The 22,050-nt window shown below is 38.4% G+C and overlaps 2 protein-coding genes across 5 annotated transcripts in view; both read left to right on the top strand.

Moving 5' to 3' along the window:
* Window positions 1-483: 483 nt before the first annotated feature.
* Fbxo30 (F-box protein 30) lies at window positions 484-18,524 on the top strand. 2 transcript variants are annotated; one of them, XM_045157935.1, is made up of 4 exons: window positions 544-620; window positions 1,243-1,302; window positions 10,916-12,941; window positions 16,290-18,524. In XM_045157935.1, the coding sequence occupies exons 3-4, from the start codon at window positions 10,932-10,934 to the stop codon at window positions 16,491-16,493; spliced, it is 2,214 nt and encodes a 737-aa protein (XP_045013870.1). In that variant the 5' UTR covers window positions 544-620; window positions 1,243-1,302; window positions 10,916-10,931; the 3' UTR covers window positions 16,494-18,524. The 2 variants fall into 2 exon arrangements, with proteins under 2 accessions (XP_045013871.1, XP_045013870.1); XM_045157936.1 differs by lacking the exon at window positions 1,243-1,302 and having other exon boundaries at window positions 484-620.
* Epm2a (EPM2A glucan phosphatase, laforin) overlaps window positions 597-22,050 on the top strand; it is a 159,917-nt gene continuing 138,463 nt past the window's right edge. For 2 of the 3 annotated variants that reach the window (XM_045157939.1, XM_045157940.1), the window contains exons 1-2: window positions 597-620; window positions 1,243-1,302. The gene's annotated coding sequence lies outside the window, so the exon portion shown is untranslated. Of the gene's footprint in view, window positions 621-1,242; window positions 1,303-22,050 lie in introns of those variants that run through there. The other variant, XM_045157943.1, reaches the window with a different exon arrangement.

Below are 22,050 nucleotides of genomic sequence, written 5' to 3' on the forward strand. Positions count from 1 at the left end.
GCGCCTCCGGGGCCCATTGAGGACCGAGCGTGGCGGGCTGAGCAAGAGTCTGCCAACGGACACGGGTCCCCGGCGACCCCGCCGCCACCAAGTCCCAGGACGTGGACACCCACGAGGTGACCAGCGAATACGGCCGCGTGCCCGGCATCCCTCGGGCTCCTGGGGCCCGGGTCCTCCCGTGGACGGCCAGGCCTGCTAAGGATTCCTTCCAAGAAAGGCAGGTTCTAGAACGGCGCGGGGCTGGCGAGCGCCGGACGCGGCCAAGGGCTTCCGCGGATTCGCTGCACGCGTTCACTCTTCGCTCCCGCGGCCCGAGGGGTGGGGAGGGTCCGAGCCCGACGTGCGCGCCCCCGCCCGGCTCTGCGTGCGTACGCGCGCGCGCCCGTCACCGGGAAGCCACGGCCGGGCCGGGCCGGGCCGGTGGGCGGGGCGTCGCGAGGCGGGGCGGGGCGTCGCCAGGAGGCGGGCGGCCGGCTGCCGACGAGGCCGTGGAGCAGAGAAAAGGCGGCGGCCGGCCGGGCTGAGGGCAGCGCACCGGCTCCGGGAGGCGAGGCGGAGAGCCGGCCGGCAACCGGACAGTGCGGAGTGTCCGAGGCCAGACCGTAGGCCTCACGGTTCCGGTGAGTGAGGCGCGGCCCCCCACCGGGGTGGGGAGGGAGGATGAGGCCGGGAGCCGGTTCCCCCTGCGCGGCGGCGGCGGCGGCGGCGGCGGTGTGGTGAGACCCCGAGACGGTGGCCGGGCCGGGCCCAGCGCGGTGGGGTCAGCGGCCGTGAAGGGTCGTCGGGCCCCTGGCGTGGAGTTGAATAAACCCCGGGCCTGTGCTGGCCTACGGGTCGGCCGCGGGGACACCCTGCCTGTGTCCGCCTGCGTGGCCGGCTGTCGAGATGGTCAAGCAAATGGCGACCCGAACCCCGAGGGCTCCGTGCGGCCCCCCGCTGTCCCCGCAGGCCGCGTGTGTGCGTGTCGGGGAGGCTTGCGCTTGGGAAGCCCCGAGACCGCCCTCCCCACCTCCGGTGTCTGGTCTCCACGTTCGTTCCGGTTGGCTTGTAGGAACTGGGGTTCTTTGGGGACACACGGGTTAAAGTGACTGTGCGAGGCATCACAGCTCTGCGCGCGGGGATGAGCGAAGTGGGGAGCAACTTTTCCATTCATGGAAGTGGAGAGGAGCTGAGGCTTCGCCTCGATCCCTACTCAAGGGAAAGTTCTTGATTTTTTCTTCTTCTTCTTCTTCTTTCCCCCAGCTTGGAGAGGTGCTTGCTTACTTGGGTCCTCCTTGGAAAGAGGGACACACGGGACGCATGGTAGGGTTCAAAGTCATCTGTGGATATGTTTGTTTTGTTTTACTTTACCATGACAGAGCAGTCTGTGTTTACCCTCATCCCTTCGCCCTTCCTTTTCTTTTTCTTCCTGAGCCCTGCCGTGTGAGTCCAGCATAAAAGATGCTTGGGAAGGAACTGACCTTTTCTCCCATCATTGCTTTGTTGACTGTGATCCAAGATGCTAGTTATTTATGGGCACTCTGGTATCAGTAGAGGTTAAGTTCAAACATTCAATACAGAAACCGAACTTTCTTCCTTTTGTGTGTGTGTGTGTGTGTCTTTGCTCAGATTTGTATTGCTAGCTATGTAGAGACATAATAACTTGAGTTAACGTTTCTGCTTTTGCTCCTATTAAAGTTTTGCAAAGCAAGCCAGTTGTTTTGGCAAATGGAAGAGTTAGAGTGACGTATGCCTGCAGGATTCCACCTCCCCCTCCAAGGTATAGATTTGGAGGAGCAGTTTTCGTTCACTCAGTCTTTATGCTTAGTCACTGTTTCTCACTGTAGTTTAGTTGGGGACAACATGGTGTTTGGCTAACTCTTAAATTGTCAGTTTGTTTGTACCCAGTCCTTTAGCAGCATGACATAAGCTTTTATTTTTTTTTTTTGATTCTAGAAATAGTGGGCGGAGTTTTATGAGGATTGAAGTTGACCTGTGTATCTGAAGTGACTTAAATATTTAATTTCAACTCTGCATTTCTGTGTCTAGCATTGGGATATTGAGTGTTTTGCTATTTTTTTTACATACAGAATATTTTAATATACCACAAACATCGGTACTACATAAAATATTTGTTAATATTTCATATATAGTTGAGGAGGTACTTTAGGGTCATCAAAATAGGCTTTGGTTAATGTATTTACTACTTGACATAACATGTTTCTAAAACGTGACTGTGGGGATAATGTTTTAAATGTCTTTCTAAGAGTTACTGTTTCAACAAAAGGAATTTGTAGTTCCTATGGGTTGTATGGATGGTGTCATTTCTACAATACTTTGTTAAAGTCTTGCATCAAAAAAGGCCACATAAATATTTAATTCCACATTCATTTTGATGAAACAGGGAAGATTCACATTCAACTAGTGGCCTGCACATTGTAGATAGGATTAAGGTGATAGGTGTTAAATACAAATATAACTCAGTAGGGTTGCAGAGATGGCTCAAGAGTTAAAGACGCTTGCTTGCAAAGCCTTACAGCCTGGGTTCGATTCCCCAGTACCCATGTAAAGACAGAAACACAAAGGGGCACATGTATTTGGAGTTCATTTGTAGTGGCATTAGGCCCTGACACACCCATTCTCCTTTTCTCACTGTTTCAAATAAATATTTTTAAAAAGACAAATATTAGCTCAAAAGCCAGTCTCTTATCCCCCAAGTCTTTTTCTTCTATAAAATGTAAGCACTAGGTGCATTAGTTTTTATGTAACTGCATTCAATAAGCTTTATAAATTTAAAAACATTTCAAAACAATTGTACATAAAGCTTTGTATGTAAATGTGGCTTTTGTGTAGAGCAAAGTATATCCATTTTCTGAGAGCTATGTTTATATCCTATTGGACACACAACAGATCTTTGCAGAGCTCTATGTTGTTTTCAGAGCAGAATAAGCATCTATTTAAGGTAAAAGCAGAGACTCCTTGGGAGCCCACTCCCTCTTGGCATCTTAACAGACTGGTGTTCTGCCATTTGCATGGACTGCTTTTTTTTTTTGTTGTTGTTCATATGTTTGTTTTTGAGGTAAACCCAGCAGACTGGCCACTTTTTTTTTCATGCAAGAGTGAAAGTGAGAGAGAGAGAGAGAGAGAGAATATTGATACACTAGGGCCTCCAGCTGCTGCAATCAAACTCCAGATGTGTGTGTCCCCTTGCACGCATGTGTGACCTTGCATGTTTATGTCACTGTGTGACTGGCTTATATGGGACCTGAAGAGTTGAACATAAGTCCTTAGGCTTCGCAGGCAAGTGCCTTAATCATTAAGCTATCTCTCTTCAGCCCTGGACTGTTTTTTAAGTAAATAGATTCTGGTTTGAATTTTAAATACTTACTAATATTTCAGTTTCTGCTTTGAGTCTATGATGAGTCCATTTGTTTATTTAGTGGAGAACATTGCAAGTAGCTAGAACTTACACTTTGAAATAAACTCCTTATGACCATAACCACATTTAGAAATGGAATATGTATGCTTTGATGATATATCTGGAAAGAAAAAACTTGAAAAATTCAATATTATTAGTTCATTTTTCTTATAAATAAAGTTAGAATCAAAGTTTCATAAAATAATTATGCAGTGTAACTCATTTAGCCAGTGGACAGGGCACATATGCTATGAATTGAGTTGAGAATTTAGTGGTTGTCTATTTTTATCTTGTCTACCCATCTCCACCACCACTATTTTTAAATTTTTATTTTATTTTATTTTCTAATACTGAGGATTAAATCCAAGCCCTTGCACATGATAGGGAAGTACTCAACTACTGAGCTACTATATCCACAGCCGTCACCCACCTACTCCCTTTTAAAAACTGAGGTAAAATGTCCAGCTGAGATATAAGTTTATTATCTTTAAAACTACATGAACCCGTCTGATTATCATGTTAACAACTTTTGTATTTAGTATTAGTAACTCTGATTGGACAAAAGATGAGAATTATCCTGATTGCTAAATTTGAAATGTTATTCATGGACTTTTTGGGAATAATGGTTAATTAATTGAACAGTCTTGTTTAATTCCATATCAGCATTACATTAGAACATGCTACTTTTTTTTAAGTAGAACTCTTATTTCCTCCAATACCATGATAATTGAAATACTAAGCAACAGGCTATGCTGAGTTCAGTTCCTCTTTTGAGCTGCTTTTCCTTACCTTGAACCCTGCAGAGACCAACCCTTATCTTTCTTTTTTAAATATTTGAATTATTTACTAGAGAGAGAGAAAGAGGCAGATAGAAAGAATGGGCACATCAGGATCCCTGCCCACTGCAAACAAACTCCAGATGCTGTGCCACTTTATACATCTAGCTTAAGAGCTGAATGTGTGTCCTTACGCTTGGCAGGCAAGTGCCTTAACCAGTAAGCAATCTCTCCCGCCCCTCATCTTTCTTTTTGTTTTTTAAAAAATATTTTTATTTATTTATTTGAGGCAGAGGGAGGGAGGGAGGGGGGGGAGAGAGAGAGAGGGAGGGAGGGGGAAGGGAGGGGGAGGGAGGGGGAAGGGAGGGGGGAGGGAGGGGGGAGGGAGGGGGGAGAGAGAGAGAGAAAGAAAGAAAAAAGGAAGGAAGGAAGGAAGGAAGGAAGGAAGGAAGGAAGGAAGGAAGGAAGGAAGGAAGGAAGGAATAGGAGTACCAGGGCCTCCAGCCACTGAAAACGAACTCCAAACACGTGAACGAACCATCTTGTGCATCTGGCTTACATGGATCCTGGGAAATCGAACCTTGACCTTTTGGATTTGCAGGCCTCTTCCAGTTTTTTTTTTTTTTTTTTAAGTCTAGCCTGCAGGGTTGGTAAGGGAATTAAAATAGTAGAGTATCATAAAGGTAAATACTTCCTCCTTTGCCTAATTTATTTTTTAAATATTTAAAACAATAAATGATTAGAATTCACTTTTGATTTGCTTTCATTGATTAATGTTTTAAATAAATTTGTCTTCATATATGATGTCTGACACTTATGTGTTTAGGTATTCAGTAACTGAACAATATTGACTTAATGGCTAGTACAATAAGGTAATTTTGATTCACATTGATTAGATTTATAAGTTTGAACTTTTCTTTAAAAATTTTATTTTACTATTTGATTATTTTTGGCATTTTAAACATTCATAATGTATTTTGATCTTATTCACCCTCATATCTTCTCTTGTCTCACTCCTGCTTGACCCCTTCTTCTTCCCTAATCCCACTTCATAGGTTTATTTATTTTTATGTTTTTGAAGTAGGGTACCTGGAATTCACCATTAGTCTCAGGCTGGCTTTGAATTCACAAGGATCCTCCTACCTCTGATTAAAGGCATGTGCCGCCACATCTGGCCCCATGTCTTATTTTTAGGAACTTTTCTTTCTTCTTTTCTTTTCTTTCTTTTTTGTGTTGATTGATTCTCTTGAGTTTAAATGAGGATACTTGCTTGAAAATGGGAGAATGGGTATGGTACTATTTATTAGAGTCTGTATCTTTTCATGGTGCATTTTTCATCCAGTCATGAATATCTGTTTGTGAATACATTTAATTTTGTATCATGCTTCTCTCATTCATGTACTTATTTCAGTGACTCTGTAATTGAGGCAGAGTTCTGAATGCAGGTAGTTCAGGAATGAATGAGACATGGATAGTTTCGATGTTCCTGAAGCTTACAGTTTTTCTGTGTGTCTGGTTATGAAGAAAATGTTCTACTTTGAGTTGTCACCAGTATCACCAAGAGAAATGCAGCATGCAGTGAGGTGCCCACATCTTGTCTTGGGGTCATGGAAAGTAACACTTAAGCAGAAACTAGATTTGGCATGTGGGGAGGAATGGTACGTGTGTCTGTCTTAGAAACAGGCAGACAATAAGAACAGTCCTGAGGCAGTGACCTATTTTGAGTACATAGGCTGTTTATCTTAGCATATTTTAAAATCATGTGAGCTTTTGATTCTTATGTCCTTATACATTTGGTGAATTTATGAAAGTATTTGAGGGTACTCTCTGTGTCTTAAATGCCAAGATCTCATTACATTGTATGGGAAAATGCCATGTCTTAAAACTATTTTTAAGGATTGCTTGTCAGCCACAGAGTATGAGTTGGCAAGTAACTTGTTATAGAAAATTGAAACTATTGTAAAGTATTTCATTATTTACCAAAAGTCATTACTCTAATGAAACTTGTTCCAATAAATAATATTTAGTGTAAGTTGACACAAATATGATTTGGCATGTTTAAAAAAATTCCGAGCTTAAGCTCATCTTAAACTTGATGCCACAGTTTAGCAGCTTGTTTTCTGCTAGGCCTGCTGTGTCACTGCTCAGCTGATAAATCAGGGACCGGCACTTTAAAACCTGTTTCACAGGGTTTATGAGCAATTGTGAGGGACTTATGAAAGCATCTTAAATTTTATAATAATGATCCTGATTAGAAAGAGAAGGGATGTAGGAGAGGCTTAAATTTTGAATTTAAAACTCGGCCTGTCTCTCCACAGACACTTGTATTTTATTTCCCAGTGTATTTACCTGTAAGATGGCATTGAACTAGATTCTTTCTTTGAACTAGATTCTTTCTTTGCATAGTTATGTTGAAGTTTAAGGTCGTGTTCTATATGTTCATATTTCATACACTTGTGTTCCAAAGTGTTGTGCTTTACTAATTGTAAAAAAAAAAAACCAACAACAACAGGCTTTCTTGACAACTATGATTAAGTTTTGGAATAAACTACAAAGTTGTATAATCTCTATTCCCCAAATAACATCTTCGAATTGGCTCACCATTTACTAAAGAGTTGCCTTAATTTCTTAAACATTTACTACTAAACATGTCTGTTTATACTTTGATTAAATACACATGTAAGTCCAACCTATGCCACTTAAACTATATAGATGACTTTGGGTAAACCCATTTCCTATGTGTTGTTGTGAAAATTGACATGATACATGTTAAGAAAGACAAAATAGGTATATAATTAGTGTTCCCTATTTTCTAAGCTTACTGCAGTAAAAAGTATTAAGGACTTGTTGCTATGGAAGCTTTTTTTAAAACATTCTCTTCCTCAGAAGGAGATAGTATGGAAGAGGCTACTTATTTTGAAGTTGTGGTTTTTTGGTTAACTAGTTAATTGCGGTTAATTGTAGTGGTTGCTATCTTAAATAGTTTTTAATTAAGTGGTATTTTTTAAATGGTTCTGCCTGGTGTGGTCATGTGATGGTGTATACAGTAACATAAAGTGTCATTATAAGTCCTCAAAGCAGTGGTCACTTCTGCTGAAACTGCTTGTATTTTTAGGTTTCTATCTTGGCAACAGTCAAGCTTATATCCTTTGGCACGTGAGATGAACTCAATGTGGTTATTGCAAAATAAAACTACAGCTGTTTTCACAGTGTCATAGCTCAGTAAAGGTTTGTCTTAGTTCTAACAATTTTTCTTTTGCTTCAATTACAAATACATGTCATCATTAGTATGCCATTTCTTCTATTATGGTTCTTAGAATAACTTATTTAAACTTAGAGTTCAGTACTTGCCTATGTAATTTATTTTTAAAAATTAAAAGTAACTAATTTTGTTATTTTTTTAGCACAATTTAAAAAGTTCATACAAGGGCTGGAGAGATGGCTTAGCAGTTAAACGCTTGCCTATGAAGCCTAAGGACCCCAGTTCAAGGCTCGATTCCCCAGGACCCACATTAGCCAGATGCACAAGGGGGCGCGTGCGTCTGGAGTTCGTTTGCAGTGGCTGGAAACCCTGGCTTGCCCATTCTCACTCTGTCTCTGTATCTGCGTGCCCCTCCCTCCCTCCCCCCTCTCTCTCCCTCCCCCTCTGTTGCTCTCAAATAAATAAATAAAAATGAACAAAAAAAAAATTTTAAAGTTTATACAGTTTTGATATTGTATGTGTACCCTTTTTTCCTGGCATCACTGAACATCACATTATCAACTCAGAACTTTCTACCTAATAAAGGAAAGCTCTAGTAATAAAAATTAGATTGGTTTCATTACTCTAGTTTGAGGATAATCATTGTTCAGCCAGAGAAAGAAAGAATAATTTTTGGAGTAATAGGATTTATGAAAAACTATATCAGAGAGCTAACAATCATATCAAATGAAGAAAGTAGCCTGGTGTGGTGGCACACACCTTTAATCCCAGCACTCAGGAGGCAGAGGTTGGAGAATCACCATGAGTTTGAGTCCAGCCTGAGACTACATAGTGAATTCAGGTCAGCCTGGGTTAGAGCAAGACCCTGTCTTGAAATCCAGCCCCCTCCAAAAGAAAAGAGAAAAACGAATCTGTTTCTTTGTTGGAAAATTATATGCCATAATGTAATTTAGTTTGGGAAATACTGATTTAAGTTACCTGTGCATCTGTCTGAAGTTTGGAAGAGGGTTTGTTTTCTGGGCAGCATGTGCACATGGATTTTTAGCTTATAGGTGTTAATTGAAACTTTTCAAGAACCTAAGAGCACCCCTGGCGTATGTGGGGTATGAGAAACAACATGGAACCCTGAAGAAAGGTATTTAAGAAAAGACTGAAGAATAGCCAGACAGGTAGAAAAATTGGAGAAGTGGGACAACATGAATGTTAGGAAAGATTACTGTTCAAAAGGAGCGAAGTTTAGTAATCTTGATGATAGAAGCAAAAGTGTTGGTATCTGAGGGGGGGAAAAAGTACTTTATCTTAAATATTTTTATTCACAAGGGGAGAGAGAGAAGAGAGAAGGAGATTGAAATTGCATATGAACTAAACAAATGAACATACTTGCCAGGACCACTTGCTACTGCAAATGAACTCCAGATATATGTGTCACCTTGTGCATCTGTGGGTACTGGGGAAATCAAACCTGGGCTAGAAGGCTTTGTAATCAAGTGCCTTTATCCACTGAGCCATCTTCCCAGCTCCCCAAAAGCCCTTTAGATTTATGAGAATCTCTGTAGAATAGTTTTAATGTGGCATAGCAACAATAAAGACAGATCAGAGGGTTGATAAGTATGTGGGAGATTAGAATAATTTTTTTTTTTTCTTTGGAAAGTCTGGCAAGTAAGAATTTATCAAAAGAGGTATTATTTAGGTTTCCACTGCTAAGAAACTAAGAAAGAGGTTGCAGACGATAGGATATGTGGATAAACTCAGTAATGTTAAGTCATCATATCGTGCTTGATGCTTTCTCTCTCTTTTGCTTTAAACCTTACTTAATAAAATGTTAAAATACTAGTTGTAAAGCAGGAAAGAGTGTATGTAATGCCTTCATAGTTTGTAAATACTATTTTCCTGCACTGAAGCATTCTTAGTGTCCATGACTTCGTAAAGGCTGAACCTCCTTAGGAGTAGCTTATAGCACTCAACTTGGCACAACTTTTGTTTGACCTTGTCTCTCACAGCTGCCTTGCCTTTCCAGCAGTTCCAGGAAGATTGACAGTGTTTTGTCAGTTCATACTTTTCTCCATTTGCATTGCTTTTACTGCCTAGTTTTTGAAATTTATTTATTTGCAAGCAGAGAGAGAGGGGGGAGGTTGAGGGAGAAAGAGAGGGAGAGAGGGAGAGATATTGAGATTGAATGGAGGAACCAGGGCCTCTAGCTACTGCAAATGAATTCCAGATGCATGTGCTATTTTGTACATCAGGCTTTAATGTTGGTACTGTGGAATCAAACCTGGGTCGTTAGATTTTGCAGGCAAGTGCCTTAACCACTGAGCCATCTCTCCAACCCAAATATATATGTACACATATATGTTTTTTGAGGTAGGGTCTCACTCTAGCCCAGACTGACCTGGAATTCACTATGTAGTCTTAGGTTGTCCTTGAACTCAAGCAATCATCCTACCTCTGCCTCCCCAGTGCTGGGATTAAAGTCGTGTGCCACCACGCCCAGCCCAAACAGAGAAAGAGAGGGGATTGTGGTGAAGAAAATGGGTATGCCAGACCTTCTAGCCACTGCAAACAAACTCCAGGTGCAGCACTACTTTATGCATCTGGCTTTAAGTGGGCACTTGGGGAATTGAACCCAGGTCATCAAGCTTTGCAGAAAAGTGCCTTAGCTGTTGAGCCATCTCTTCAGATCCTTGTCTATTTTTTTGTACCTTCTTTAATTCCCTTTCATACTATAATTATTTTCTCTCTGCTGCCATTGCACTTCTGTTACAATGATCACTTAATGTGATGACATTTTTACCTTCCTTGTAGCTCCTTAAGAGAAAGCACCATAACTTACTAATCTTTATATTGCCAGAGGGAACACAGTGCCCAGGACCTAGTAACTAACAATAAATATATGTTATAGCTGCAGAACTTGACATGCAACTTTATTTTCTTGTTAAAGTCTCCATATGCTTTAATCAAGCCTCTGTTAATTTGTTGTAAGATTTATTAGGAATAGGTAAAAGAGATCAATAGATAAAATTTTATATGAATTCATATGTTTAGAGGAAATGTAAATGGCCAGTAAAATTTTGATTAATTACATTACTGAAATTCAGTTTATTCTCTTGGGAATATGAAGAGGGGTTGGCAATGTGAGACAGATCAAATTAATTTAATTGAAGTAAAAAGGTAAAAAATAATAATTTATGAACTGTAGAAGTTAAAATACACATTGATTTTTTAAATTGGCATGTAGTACACAGTACTATTAATACTGAAATATTGTATTTTAAAACCTGTAATTTGCATTTGGCATATTGCCATCTATTACGTAAAAATAAAACTTCATGGCATTTTAAGGTACTGAGTTGTTAAAGTGCTAAGTTCTTTGGGTGTACTGGTCATATGTAAAATAAACCACTTAGATAGGTTTTTATGCACTTTATGTGTTTCATCCTCAAAAATAAACTAAAATCCACTAGTGATTTGACTTATTACACAGTTTTGAAAAATCAACCACTTTTTTGTCTAACTTCTTATCTTTTCCATTCTAAAAACCAGAACTGGCCTGGCCATTATGGAGGAGGAGCTGCAGCACTCACACTGTGTGAATTGTGTCAGTAGGCGATGTATGACCAGACCAGAGCCTGGGATTTCCTGTGACTTGATTGGTTGTCCATTGGTTTGTGGAGCAGTTTTCCATTCTTGTAAATCTGATGAGCATCGACTTTTATGTCCATTTGAACGAGTACCCTGCTTAAATAGTGACTTTGGATGTCCATTTACCATGGCCCGAAATAAAGTTGGTGAACATCTAGAAGTGTGTCCTGCAAGTGTTGTGTGCTGTACTATGGAATGGAACCGATGGCCAGTCAGTTATGCAGACCGGAAGTCCTATGAAAATCTAAGCAGAGATGTTGATGAAGTGGCACAGTTAGATATGGCCTTAGCCCTTCAAGACCAAAGGATGCTTTTAGAGTCTCTCAAAGTAGCCACCATGATGTCAAAAGCAACTGATAAAGTATCTGAACCTAGCGAACAGATCTCAGTGAAATCAAGTGTCCCAGAAATACCACGTGCTAATGGTTTGGTATCTGTTGATGAAGAATCTTATGGTGCACTTTATCAAGCTACTGTAGAAACAACCAGAAGTTTGGCTGCTGCTTTAGACATCCTGAATACTGCCACAAGAGACATTGGCATGTTAAATGCAGGTCTTAATGCTACTGCAGATGCAGTGAAGGAGGAGCAGAATGCCAGAGAAAGCTTACAGGAGGTAAATCTAAAAGACCAGGACCACTTATATGAGGATGAGCTTGGGGCAGTAGGTGGAATTGACACTAATGGCACAACTCAGAATGCCCAGTCTGAACAAAATGGTTCAAGTGACTTATTATGTGACTTGAATACAAGTTCTTATGACACTTCTGCTCTTTGTAATGGCTTTCCTTTGGAAACTATATGTACACAGGTCAAAGACCATGATCAGAATTTAACAAATGGAGAATGTGTGGCAGCAGATGGTACTTCAGAACCTTCCAGTTCACTTTTGGTAGCAGCACAACTTAAGGAAGTACTTCCATCCAACGCTTTGCCTAATGGCACAGTTCAGCATATCATCATGCCAGATGGTGAAGATGAAGAACTGTGTTGGAAAAAAGTAGACTTAGGGGACCTGAGGAATGTAGATGTCTTATCGATCAGTCATACTCCTTCATTCAAGTTTCTTTCTGATTCGTATTGGTCTAAACCAAAGGAAGACAAAGCAGTGGATACATCAGATTTGGAAGTAGCAGAAGATCCCATGGGCCTCCAAGGAATAGATCTGATTACAGCAGCATTACTGTTTTGTCTGGGGGATTCTCCAGGTGGGAGGGGCATATCTGATAGTCGAATGGCTGACATATATCATGTTGACTTTGGGACTCAGACTTTTTCACTTCCATCTGCGATATTAGCCACAGATACAATGGTTGGGGAAATAGCTTCAGCTTCAGCCTGTGATCATGCCAACCCTCAGCTTTCAAATCCAAGTCCTTTTCAGACACTTGGGTTGGATTTAGTTTTGGAATGTGTTGCTAGGTACCAGCCTAAGCAGCGTTCAATGTTTACCTTTGTGTGTGGACAGTTATTTAGAAGAAAAGAATTTTCTTCACATTTTAAGAATGTGCATGGTGACATTCATGCTGGACTCAATGGATGGATGGAACAGAGGTGCCCTTTAGCTTATTATGGTTGTACCTATTCTCAGCGTAGATTCTGTCCATCAACACAAGGAGCAAAGATTATACATGACCGCCACTTGAGGTCATTTGGAGTTCAGCCACGTGTATCGACAGTATTAGCAGAGCCTGCTAGAAACTGTGTGCTGGGATTACATAGTGACCATTTAAGTAGCCTTCCTTTTGAGGTGCTGCAACACATCGCAGGCTTTCTTGATGGTTTCAGTTTATGCCAGCTTTCATGTGTGTCCAGGCTAATGAGGGATGTGTGTGGCAGTCTACTTCAGTCTCGTGGAATGGTCATACTGCAGTGGGGGAAAGAGAAGTACCCAGAAGGAAATTCATCATGGCAGATAAAGGAAAAGGTCAGTTTAATCTTGACTATATCAACCATTTGCTTAGCATAAAGTAGGCACATGATATCTTCATATCATCTAGTCTCTTCTTAAAAAAATCCCCCACAAATGTAGTCTTTGTGACACATTTTAAAGGGATAATGAGGAACTAAAGTAATTAGAATTTTGTTGTAATCACAGATTTACTATTAAGAGTAGATCTAGTGTTTAAACATTGGTTTCTTCAGATGACCAGTCCTCTCTTCCTTCTAACAACTTGCTTTATATGTGTCCATGGTGCTACCTTCAAATTTGGACTGAAAGATTTTCACTATTACACAGTTTTGAAGAAGTGAGGAAAGAGTTGGTTTTCTTCTTACCTACAATTGTCTTTTTTCTTTTTAGTTTATTTGTTTTTTGAGGTAGGGTCTTGCTTATTATTTATTTATTTATTTGTGTGTTTGTTTAAGAGCGACAGACAGAGGGAGAAAGAAGGAGGGAGGGAAGGAGGGAGGGAGGGAGGGAGGGGGAGAGATAGAGAGAGAGAGAGAGAATGGGCGCGCCAGGGCCTCCAGCCACTGCAAATGAACTCCAGACGCGTGCGCCCCCTTGTGCATCTGGCTAACATGGGTCCTGGGGAATCGAGCCTCAAACAAGGGTCCTCAGGCTTCACAGGCAAGCACTTAACTGCTAAGCCATCTCTCCAGCCCCACCATCTCTATTCTTAATAGTATCTTTTTAAAGATTTCATTGTTTGAAGTAGAGCCTAAGAGATAAGAAAAACTACAATCATTCTAGTAAGTGACCAGTGATGTAGTTGTGTGGTAGCATAGATGGGAAGATGAGGCTGAGGTGAGTAGGGTAGCAGATTTGGCATTTTGGGTAGGGACTCTGCATTGACTACACTTCACTGGAGTGATACATACTAGAAATGTGGACCAGAAATTTTGGCAGACCTGAACAAATCCTTGATCCATTTCTCTTCTGTGATGCCCTACTTTTGCTTTGCTTTGACTCCAAGTACTGTCCAAGACATAACAAGATACCTGTGATTGGAAGCATTTCTCATTTTAGAATACCTATATTCTGAAACTTTGCATTTTAAAAGCTGGAAGCAATTTTGATAAAAGTTCAGATTTGGTTACATAGCATTCAGATTTCTAGTACTTTATTCTTGGTACGCTTAGGTTTTATCATTTACTCCAATTTGAAAAAAATACGCATCTTTGTTCTCTTGAGATTTTGACTAGTGACTAAACACAAAAAATGTTGTCATTGTTATTATTATTTTGGTGTCAGAAATTTTGACCCTTTGTCTAATAAGTATAGATTTTTACTTTCCACAAGACTTGGTATATAGCTGCTCTTTGGAATGAAGCCCTGTTTTTAGCAACTAGCATTTATTATGGAATGAAATATCTGAAACTTTAATTCCTACAAATATCTAGTCTTCAAGCTTGTATTTCCTGCAGTTTTGCAGGTTACACATAATAAGTTCCCATTTTCTCAGTTGAACTCAGTCCACAATGTACAAACAAATGTCTGCTGAATATCTCTGCTTGATGACTTCAAAGCTTCCTCAAACTCAAATGTCCAGCCTACTCTTTCCACCCACTTCATCTCAGGAAGGGGCATTGTCTACTAAGCTGCCTAAACTAGGGATTTAGGAGTTAGGGTTGACCGTGTTTTATTCCCTTATTCCCACCTAGGTAATCCAGGAGTTATATTGGGTCTTCCTTTCCTGTAGTCTCACATTTGTCTCTCTGTTTCACTGCTGTGTTCCTACTTCAGTCTCACCTTGATTCTTTCTTAGATTGCCTACAGCTTCCTCTCCCGTTTTTACCTCCAATTAGACTCCACTCCAGTATATTTCCTATATATGAGTAAGAATCATTTATATTGTTTTTAATACAATTCTTACAATCAAAGCAGTGCTTATAACTTCTTTAGTATTTGTTCATTGCCTCTGTGATAGAGGCTGACTTTTTCATGAAACATTAAAGACTTCATAATCTTATTCTTACTTATGTCTTTTTCCTTGTATAGTTTATATTCCAGTCACACTGTCTCTCTCAATGATTTCTTTCTTGCCCTAAAGCCTTTTGGATATGCTGTCCTACTACCCACACTTACACAACTATCCTGTTAGATAGTGTGCATTAATACTTTACTCTCATTAACTTGCTTAATCCACTTATCTCCACTAACAGATGAAGAAGACTAAGTATCTTAATTCACTGATGTGCTTATCAGTGAATTAACAAGGAAGCATATCTCTCTTGCATGTGATCTGTGTCTTGTTCTGTCCTGCTTCTAATTTGAGAGAGGTCCACAGCCATGTGTGCTGTGTTACCTCCCTCTGTACAAGCAGTCATCAAGACTTGTTGGTTGATTGTCATTTTCAGTCATTTTACTTTTGTACTAGACACTAAGTTTAAAAAATACTATGAAAGGCTGGGCGTGGTGGTGCACACCTTTAATCCCAGCGCTCGGGAGGCAGAGAGAGGTAGGAGAATCGCCATGAGTTCAAGGCCAGCCTGAGACTACATAGTGAATACTGGGTCGGCCTGGGTTAGAGTGAGATCCTACCTCGAAAAACAAAAACAAAACAAAACAACAACAAAATGCTATGAAGCACCTTTGGTACTTGCAAGTAGTAGGAGAATAAGCCACCTTAGTATCCAATATATTAAGGCATTTTAAATACACTTTGTATGGAGTATTAGGAATAATGGAAACACCCAGATAGGAAAAAGAAGGAAAACAGCATTTGTATCAACAATATCTGGATTATGGATATTTCAATACAGCAGTTGGGTGGAGTGAAAGAATAAGGTGACAATTTTTAAGAAAGTCAGGTTTGATATGATTTTAATGTTGAGTTTTACCTTTTTAAAAAAAATTTAGACAAGTCCAATAGACTGGCCTTTTTTTTTATGCGAGAGAGCAAGAGTAAGAACAAGAGAGAGAGAATTGGCATGCCAGGGCCTCTAGACGCTGTATCAAATTCTTGATGCACATTCCACCTTGTCCCCATTTATAACCTTGCATGCTTGCATCACTGTGCATCTGGCTTTTGTGGGACCTGTAGAGTCATACATGGATCCTTAGGCTTTGCAGGCAAGTGCCTTAACTGCTAAGCCATCTCTTCAGCCTGAGTTTTACCTTTTTTAGTTTTAATTACTTATTGATATAATCAGAGAAGTGAGTTTTATAAACATTCTGACAAACATTTGTATCACGATAGATTCTTTAAAATTGTGTACTTATTTGATGTTTCTCTAATAGTAGAAAAGAAACATACGCATTAGAGCAAAATGTTCATTTTGATTTTCTGTAAATTGAATTGTTTGAATCTGAAGGAGAATTTTCTTTTAGGTGTGGAGATTCAGTACTGCATTTTGTTCTGTTAATGAGTGGAAGTTTGCTGACATCCTAAGCATGGCTGACCACTTGAAGAAATGCACTTACAACGTCATAGAGAAACGGGAGGAAGCAGTTCCATTGCCATGTATGTGTGTGACTCGAGAACTCACTAAAGAAGGACGTTCGCTGCGTTCAGTGTTAAAACCTGTTCTTTAAAAACTAACTTTACTTGCACATACATGCAAGCACTTGGTATGATTTCTTTGTAATGTGTGACACTTTGTTAATGTATTAAAGACTACAACTAGCTAAATTTATTGTCACTATGTATATAATGTTTTGAAGTGACATATATTTTTATAAACTATTGTTTAGTTGGAAAAAAGTTGCCTTAATGTTTGAAATGTGTGAAAATTTTGAAACTTGCTGGACAGGGTGATCTAATTTTTAGCTTCAGAATTTTCAAAATTGCCTTTTGTAATGGTGTGCATATTTTGGTTCTGAAATTTTTGCTTTTTGGGCTAAAAAGATCCTGACCAAACAATTCCTCAAGTTTTCTGTGGGTTAAAACCCATATCATCAAAAAGCAAAACAGTTCAAATTTTCAGTATGGATTGTTTTTCAGATGAACACTTTTAGTTGTTTAAGCACTGCCATAAGACACTATACCATTTTCTAGCACTCTCCTTTTACAACTCTGGATGCACAGGTGACCTCCAGTATTTATGTTGTGCTGAAAGTCAAAATAATACTGTACCATTCTTTAGCCTTCTCCTCCTTCATCTCTCAGTGCGTAGGTGACCTCCAGTACTTACATTATATTTAAAATCAAAATAATGTTAAGTAATGCCATTCATGATTGCAAAATAATTCACTAAGATGTTTTCATTTTGTATTCTTAGAGCTTATACACAGAGAGTCATCAGAGACAGGTCTGTCTTATCAGATGCCATGTCCAGAGTTTTGGCAGTGTGACAGGTTAAACCAATAACCAGAAGACAGAAAGCAAGCCTGTGAACTTAATTTGATGTTATACATGATGTTTTATATTTGCTGGATATCTGATGTTTAAAAAATATATATATACCTCACTTTGAGTTTGAATTTGGCATATTGTGTGAATAAATTTAAAATATCTAGAATGCAAAGGGCTTAATTATTTTTTTTTGAAAAGTCTTTCAAAAATTTGGTTTTTGACATTTATAAAACTGTAAAGACATTGTTTTAATGCCTTCTTTGTAAGGTAACAATCAGGCAGAAACTTGCCGTGGTTGACAATCTCGGAAACATTTCCAAGTTTATGTTTCATGCACTTCTTTATCAGAAAGTAAGAGTTGTATCTTTTTATAAAGATAAAGTATGGTAATGAAATATTCAGACCTATTCTTGAAACATTTTATTATAGTTTTAAATTGATTTTCACAATTATTGTTGTGATATATTCACTTTGAAAAGTGAACATACACGTTGTGTCAGTATTTAGAAATTAATTGCACAGATGGAAGCAAGTACCTAAATAATTTATCCAGAAAAATTCTGGTATTGGGTAAGCTAAAGTGGTCCTGAATGTGAAAACTCAGTGTATCTTCCTTTTCTACTTTGTCTTGAGAGTGCATTGTGATAACTGGTTTGTGTTTCCTATAGGTGACAATCAGGCTGGTAGAGGCATTCCTTGGGCATTGGAAAATTCTAAACTGCTTAAGATTGCTTTTGGTTGGATCAAGTACTTATCATAGTTGAAAAGTATAGCATTAGAGACTAATCAGTTGCTTTGCCCCATTTGCCATTTCACTTAGGAGAATACTCATTTCCCAGTGCTTAACACTTGTTCAACTGTGAGATTGAATTACATAAAGGAAAAATGAACTATTTCTGTCAAAACAACAACAGAAATAAGGCTAAATAGTGTAAAATACTACTATGCCTTTTAGTTTTGCTGAAGAAGAATGTGTTCATGGTTAGGATAAACATAAGCATTAACCTTTTATTTATGGTTATGCTTTTTTAAATTCATGGCTTGTAAATTTAGATTTATTCTTTTCACACTGGATTGAATGAGATTTTTTTTCCACCTTCTATTAATTTTACACATCTTTTTCTGGCCTCCTTTTTGCTTGTTATGCCACCATACTATTTTGTTTAAATGATTTCTTTTTACATTTGTTCAAGTTCTAATAAAATTATATGGCTCACTAACTCAAAAAGAAAAACTTTGATCTAAATAAATTTTAATACATGTTCAACACATTCTGAACACAGTCATATGTTTCTGTGCTGTTGACATTCCACGTGTTCTAGGCGTTATTGATTGATAACTGCTGACTTGGGTTTTATTGGTGAGCACTGATGGTTTATGATTTGTAAAACGTTAGCTTTTTTGACTCCTTTTTTGATGTCCTCAAAGTGGTCCCACCTAGTGATAATGGAAAGTCCAAAGTTTCTGGCATGGTTATTTCTGTAAAACTTGTAATAGGACCCTCTTATGCATGCAAAAGAAAAGGTTTGTATGTTGGCTTAGTAGACTGTCATTTGAAGAACCTGTTGCATTCTTAGACTTTGGTAGGTAGCCTGATAGGGCGCTAGCATCACCAGGAGGGTAATTCATCTGTGTTTCTCTCTCCATCTCTCATTGTCTTTCTTTTTTTGACACTTGCAGATTACTTGGGGTGGGAATGAGCAGTCTGTTTTAGTAAGGTTTCCAGGTGATTGTGATGCACCATAAAATAGGTATCTTGGAGGAAAGCCTGGGCATGTCAGGGGTGTATGTGTTTGTATACATATAGGTAATCTACAATTAGAATAATGGTAACTTATTAATATTAATGGTTAAATTATATATGTTGTTTCAGTTTTATAGCCATGTGACAAAATACATTGGGTACTATGATTGTTAGATATTTTTTTCTTTAAGCAGCATTTACCAGTATTTAAACTTTCCCTAATATTTTACTGGTAATGTTTTGTTCAAGGTAAATTATAATACAAAGTTTTAGTTCATTAGCATTAGCATTTAGCCTAGTCATCTCATTCTCTTGTTTAGTGGTTGCCAAGTCCTGTGAACATACTAGATTCTTAGCATAAGTGGTAGTAGAAGTAGAGAAGAAATATTAGATTAAATCTTAGGAATCATTTCAACCAAATCAGTAAAAGACATTAAAGATGGGTTTATCAGTCATGTAGAATCTGTTTTTTTTGGGGGGGGGGGGAGGAGGCGGTCTTTGACACCGATCCTCATAACCCATCAATATTATGATATTGTCACATTTCATTTAACATGGTGTGTTGGGATCTTAATATTACTGAAGATGACTGGCTTTTCAGCAAACTGATTGGATGGAGGTTTGTGGCACCATATTGCTAAAAGATTGCAGTTGAAGAGATTTCACTGCTTTTAGGTGATTGGAATCAGAACAGATCTTTTCATGTTTTCTGTCCCAACCTATTTTAAATTTTTATTTAATTTTTAAAAATATTTCTGAGGAAAAGTTATTAAATGTGTGCTTGTTTCATGCATAACACACCACATTGAAAGATAATGTGATTAGAATTTGCAGAATTGATTGTTAAAAAGTGCCTAGTTTTTTGGACAAAACTTTTACATAATTTTTTTTCTGATTCTGTGCTTGGCTAATTATCTAAATGTTGCTGTCAGTGGCCTTACCGTACTCAGGAGGCCAATGAGGCAGAGTATGTTGAATTATGCCTCTAAAACAAATGTATTTTGTTTTGTTTTGTTTTCAAGGTAGAGTCTCACTCTTGTCTAGGCTGACCTGGAACTCACTTTGCAGCTGTCTTTGAACTCACAGCAATCCTCCTACCTCTGCCTCTCAAGTCCTGGGATTATAGGCATGTGCCATCACTCCTCTCATAAATGTACCCTTGACTAGGTCATTCCATTAAGTTTAAAATAATGTGCCAATTTGTTAATATTAATCCAAATATGATTTCCAGAAAAAACGTTTGTGTTAAGTAAGAGCTAATTCTAAATGTGGAATCTTTTTGAAATTACCTTTTACATAATTGTTTTCTCTACAAGGTTAAAGAAAGTTTTAAGGAAAGTACCTTTCAACTTCCCGTTTGCCTTATGTCTACTATTGAGGTACTAAGAAAATGTGTCCTCATATGGACTTCACAGATTCAGAAAGAGAAGGGACATTTGAATGAAAAGAAATTTCTTTGGCAAATAATGTTGCCTAAACATTTGGTTTCCTACAGTTTTGAAAAGAATTTTGGGTAGTACTAAAAGGAAACAAAGTAGAAACTAATGAAATATAATAAGTTACTCTAAATATCCAATGTATTTGCTAAATGTTTACAAGACTTATATATGATTAAAAAATGGAAATTCACGATTTAGTTATAGATGTATTTGATATATGTCATCTTTATAACTAGCCATATTGAAATTTAAAAAATATTTTCTTTATTTTTAAATTTATTTATTTGCAAGCAGAGATAGATAGAAGACTGACAGACAGAATGGATGTGCAAGGACTGAACTTTTTTTTTTTTTTTAAATTGGGATGCTTCTTGAAATGTTTTTAGTTCACCTCAAAACAACTTTTGTATCTAGGTTGATATTCTGATATGTTAGTAGAGAGATTTTTGATTATTAAACTACAAGGAAGCAGATACAGGTTATAAACATGATTTTTAAACATGCTTTGTAGCAATATAGTAATAATTTATTGATTCAAGTCCCTTTAAATAATTTTCCAATCCTTGGCATACTCACTCGAAACTTTGTCTTTTAGTGTGAGGAAAAACGTTTCAGAGGAAACTGCTAAGGGAAATAAACAAGTTCTTTTTCATTAACTTACGATATTAGGCACCCACAAACTCATTAACACATGCAGATATTATAATAGCAATGGTAACTAAACAGTGATAGTTCATTGAAAGTAATATTGTTGCATTTCTGTTGAGTTCTTGGTACCAAGTTCATCAGTCAGCAGGTCAGTGTAATCCTTTTCCATCAAAATCAAATTCATCAGGTTTAGTTATTTTCTGGTAGATATTGTTCCCTCCCCCCTCTCAGACAAGCTCTTTAGACCAACAGGCTGGTAAGTGAGCTCAGTGTTTGGCAGAGGGTCCTGCAGGTCAGACAGCATGCGTCTGCTCAGACTCAAAGGCTGAGGTTGTTACTTTGTTACTCAGTGTGGCTATGAGCTGGTGAGAAAAAATCAGTGGTAAGGAAGTGGAACAAAGTTGTTCCTGCCTATGCTGTCCTGGAATCTTTTCCCTACTGAAATCATTTTCATGGCAGTTGTCCTTGCAGCTTCAGTTTCTGAGGAGGTAATCAAGAAGCCTGGATTAATTATACAGAGTTAAAAAAGAAAAGCCTCCTTCTTTGGCTAGTTAACCTAAATTCAGTGGTTTTTAGTAATTTTAGATTTAAGCGATTTATCCAGCTTCTTTTAAAGTCTCTGGGCTCACAAGTAAAACACAAATTTGTAATTCTGAAGATTTTGAAATAGAGCACTTAGGTTTAACCACATTATTTAACAAAAATAAACTACAAAAATTGAAGCATCATTATACCTGCTTAAAATTACCAACTGTATGGTTATGTTAGCTGAATGTCTTTTACTGATGACTTAAAATGATTACCTATATTTTAATAACGTAAGGGGTTTGATAAAGGAGAGAACAGTATTGATTTCATACAATATTCCAGTAGTTTTGTAAAAGTCTTGACATGAAATTGCTTTGAGTAGTTAATGATTGGGTGAATATAAATTTTAAAGATCTTAATTTTTCATTTAAAATGTTA

Source organism: Jaculus jaculus, chromosome 9, assembly GCF_020740685.1.
Source record: "Jaculus jaculus isolate mJacJac1 chromosome 9, mJacJac1.mat.Y.cur, whole genome shotgun sequence".
Classification (NCBI taxonomy): Eukaryota; Metazoa; Chordata; class Mammalia; order Rodentia; family Dipodidae; genus Jaculus; species Jaculus jaculus.